This window comes from Rhagoletis zephyria, unplaced genomic scaffold, assembly GCF_001687245.7.
Source record: "Rhagoletis zephyria isolate East Lansing unplaced genomic scaffold, Rhagoletis_zephyria_1.1 Rzeph_scaffold_14352, whole genome shotgun sequence".
NCBI lineage: Eukaryota > Metazoa > Arthropoda > Insecta > Diptera > Tephritidae > Rhagoletis > Rhagoletis zephyria.
Window position 1 is genome coordinate 4,248 of NW_016171421.1, and position 4,629 is coordinate 8,876.

Below are 4,629 nucleotides of genomic sequence, written 5' to 3' on the forward strand. Positions count from 1 at the left end.
CAGGGACGTGAACCGGATGAAAAATTTGGTCGGTTCGGTTCAGCGGTTCGAACCGTTTTTGCACTTTTGGATTGGTTCGTCAAAGCGGTTTTTTTGGTCTTTGAACCGGGGTTTCGGTTCGGTTCAACGGTTCGAAAAAACAAAAAAAAATAACGCGCAAGTTTAAGTGTCAAGTGTCAAGTGCAACAACGCGCAAGGTTAAGCGGTCTGTCAAATGAGATGGGTAGGCAACCCATTAATATTCTCACATGGTAAAAAAACATGGTAGGTATTACCATGTTTAACAAAAAGAAAAAATAGTGGGTACATTTATCTATTGAAAATTGGTTGAAACGAACCTTTATGGAAAGTGGTTCGGTTTTCAGTTCGGATCAAACATTTGTGGAAAATTTCGGTTCGGTTAATGGTTCAGTTAATTAACAGAAAAAAGCTGTTTTCCGGTTCAAAACCGGTTCGGTTCAAAACCGGTTCACGTCCCTGATACCTACATAAGTTGTATGTACATACATATATACATGACAGGAAAAACTCCTATAAGAAAGTCCCATGCTATTCGTGGCGGTGTCAAATTATAGGTCACCCCTTTTGTGTGGCTACAACAGAGTATAGATATTAAGCTTACAAAAACCGCGCATGTTCGCCATAACTTGAAAGGAATATTTTTTTAAAGTGTTTCAAAATTTGATTTCGTCGACGACAAATGGTTTTCAGATATGTCAACGATTCTTTGAATGGGCTACAAAACTGCATACTCAGAATTATTCTAAAAAATCGAATTAAAAAACTCAACATTTTGATGAAACTTTGTCCATTCCTGTGAATTTTTCATAAAAAAATAATACACATTAAATATTTAATCGACAGGGGAATACCAAAGAATGCTGCAAGGTCTCTCCCTATTTAGATATCGTCGTTTAAAGTACAAAACCGCGTATCAACAAAATGTAAAACAGCGTATCAAATAATGCAAACCCGCGTATGTGAGGTTGCATACATTATTTTGTATAGAGTAAAAAAGACTCATATTTCAAAATGGTTATCTTTTTTATAAAGCAATCGCATTTCTGGCTAGTATATTTCAGTACGAATGGATAAGGCTTAAGGCAAGAGCTTGTGTGAGCAAATCCAATTTTTGGCAAAAATATTCAGTTACGCGGTTTTGTAGAACGACGATACGCGGTTTTGTACTTTAAACGACGATATATTTTCTCCACTGTATTCAAGTTAGAATCGTTTTATTAAAAAAAAAATATTTAACAAATAATTATAAAAACCTCAATAACAAATTTAAAAAAAAATAATGTCTGCAATACATATAGCGAGAGTATCAGTTTGACAAAATAAAACATAAAGAAAGATCATAGAAAATAAGGATGTTCTTTGTGATAACGTTTGTACGAAAAATTGGGTTTATATGAAATATGAAAAAGCGGGACACTTATACGTCCGGACTTTTAAAAAATATTCAGCGGAACAATTTTCTCAAAATCGGTACTGTGCCGCCAAATTCGGTACGAATGGCCACCGCATGTATAGTATTTGGCCAAGGAACGTCATTCCAGCTGACAACTGAAATGGTCTTTGGGGAATTCGTATGCTATTACAAGAACAACAAAACAACGAGGTTATACAAAAAATTTACCCGTTACGATCCCTGAATTAACGGTTTCTAAAAACTGCTTCTTCTAAACAAAGTTTCTACATTTTACTTTCCATGATGAATAAATGATATTAGGGCGTATTCTTGTTTTCTTACGAATCGAAAATCATAAAATTTTCCTATCATTTTCTGTACAAAAATTTCAAAATTTCGATTCGTACGAAAACCTGAATACGCCCCATTATTCTTAAATTAATTGCAATTTTTGCAATAGTTTATATTTTATTATTCAAAAACTTACTCCAACATCATCAATGTCAATTAATAATATATAAAGCGGAAAACACCAACCTGTGGAAGTGTTAACCCATCATTCCTTTGCTCCTCTTAAATGATGCACCCGCTTTCCGATTATGATTTGCTCGCATTGATTTATTCTTCTCTTTTTTATCACGATTTCGTAAAGTTTCTTTATCTTGACCTTGCCCTTTTGGCGCGCCAATGAGTTCTCGGGTCTTGTGATTATCCGCACCGCCACTATTACGGTTATTCCATTTAGCTTGCCGACGTGCCTCGTAACGAGCACGCACATCCTCTGGATTTTCACAGAAGTTCAATTGCTTTTTACGTTCCGATTGTACATCGGTCTGGACTTTATCTTCTATAGTTTCTTCTTCATCTTCACTTTCATCATTTGACACATCTTCTACGTTAGCGAGTCCAGCTTTAAGCTGTTTCGACCTAACAGTTCGCGTCTCACTTTCCAACAACGCTTCATAGCTGTCATCATATTCGTCGTCGTATTCGTCATTACTGCTTTCACCTTCACTGACTAGTGAATATGCCTCGTAACGGGATCTATATTGCGCCAAATCGCTTTTGTCATCTAATAGCTGGGCAGCATTTTTCGGAGCATTCGGCATACCTTTTCCCTGCTTTATGATACATTTCGGATTGTCTTGGGTCATTACGTCATATTTATCCCCATCATATATGTTGAAATGCCTAATCCCCGTCTGCTGATAAGTTTTATCTTGTGGATCTGGCGGTATGTATACTTCTGATTGGTCGGCGTGCACTAGATCGGGTGGCAGGTTCGCCTCAAGAATAGCGGCAATCGCCTCTTCGCTATTGTCGTATCGTGAAAGTACGCGACGCACAAAACCGGTACCTAAATGGGGTAGCACATCCAAAACAGATGTGACCTCTAAGTCAATATCACGTTCTGGAGTTCCGGTGGTGGTGGTTGTGGCATTGGAAACACGATTTGCTTGCTGCTCATTTTTATTATTGGATTTGGTTGAACTAGGTGCTTTTTTATTCATTTTAGAATTTGGTTTTTGTGCAGAAGGTCTTGACTCCTGCTGATAACCTTGTACAATGAACGAAGCTTTAAAGCCATCCCTTCGGAAGAAATTTGTCAAACTATAGTTAACTAATATTTTAAATTGCATTCTTATTTATACATACAAATTTTTGCAAGCTTGTTTAAGTATATCCACATCTAGTTCAACTGGATATAACCGACCATAGTCGTTCACGAAATTCTGCTCAGAGAGGCACTCAGTAAGCAGACCAATGAACTTTTCCGCCATTGTGATGCTCTCCGCTCTAAAATAAATGAAAGTATTTGTTATTTAGAACAGAATAAGTATAACACATTATGTCAAAATTTCACACTTTAGATAATTTGCCGGAAACCTCGTGGAAACGGGAGCATTTTGTCCAAAGTTTTTAGCCTGCATTATAAAATGTTCGGGTATGCGGTTTTGTAGCCCATTCAATTTTTATCCTATTAAGTGAAGTTTCATGTCGCTAAAAATTGCCGTTGATTTTGTAGAATTATTTTTGTGATTTTTTCTTCCATATAAAAATAGATTTTGATCATGCATTTTACATATGTGTATGGAAGAAAATGCGCAACACCCTCCACAAAAAAAATGTAAAAAACAACGGTAATTTTTAGCGACTTGAAAATTGCACTTTAAAATTGAATGAGCTAAAGAAACCCGAAAATGTTCTAAAGATTCTGATAAAAAATTTTACATTTTTTCCGAAATTTTTCCGAAATTTTTGGGAAATTTTTGGAAAGATTTGAAACCTATGTACTTTCTGTCAGAGTTGCATATGCAATAAACTGTTAACTTAGTATTTCAATTTAATGAAAGGTTCCTGTGCTCCACTAACATTAGTTAGTTTCAGATTTTTTTTACTATTAAATTTAGTGAAGAAAAAATTTTTCACTAAGCCGAAGAAATACTTTTTTCACTATTCGATTGTTAATGTTAGTGGAACCATTTTTTATTTCACTATCACTATTATATAGTGAAGCCGATAATTTGCAATTCACCACTAAACATCAAGAGTAGTAGTGAAAAATTGTGCACTATCATTAGCTACTAGTGTAAACTGAAAATTTAGTGCTCTACCCCCGGTGGCGGATTTGCAGTTTTATCCGCCCTAGGCCCTATAGTACCAGACGCCTTTCTTTCAGCTTTCATTATTTAGGTACTACATATAAAATTTATCTTTTGCCGACTTTTATCGAAATATATTATCGATAAAAAAAACTCCAATCTCTGTTTTGCTAGCTGCTAACCTAAGTTGCATTCACTTCATAAAAACTACCGAATTTGGAAAATATCGAGAAACTTTTTTTTAGTTATTTTAATAAAGATTATAGTTCTTGTTCTACTTTTAAGTAATTTCAATAAAAATTACAATTTTTTGTTAACGAAAAAAAACTTCAACTGGAGTTATTAGACAAGTACCGAAATTACTCATTTTTCATTGCCACTCGAAGAAATCATAACTGTTTTTTTTTAATAACTCTGGTAAGTTTTCAAATAGAATGTTCATGTTTGAGGAAAGGGGCGTTGGCATCAAATACAACAAATCTGTGTGAAGTTTCAAGAGTGCACCACAAAATTAAAAAAATGGCAGCATACAGAATATCTGGCGCAGCTATTTTGTAATTTTTAAAATTTTACGATTTTTTAAATTCTAATAATTTAAGTTATGCACTTCAA

The 4,629-nt window shown here is 34.8% G+C and overlaps 1 protein-coding gene across 1 annotated transcript; it reads right to left on the reverse strand.

Annotated features, from left to right (window-relative positions):
- Nucleotides 1-1,942: 1,942 nt before the first annotated feature.
- On the reverse strand, nucleotides 1,943-3,211 carry LOC108378545 (activating signal cointegrator 1 complex subunit 2-like; the record flags this gene model as incomplete). Its single annotated transcript, XM_017634837.1, has 2 exons — nucleotides 1,943-3,004; nucleotides 3,071-3,211. Coding segments are annotated over 2 exons (1,183 nt in total), but the record flags the coding sequence as incomplete, so codon positions are not given.
- Nucleotides 3,212-4,629: the final 1,418 nt, after the last annotated feature.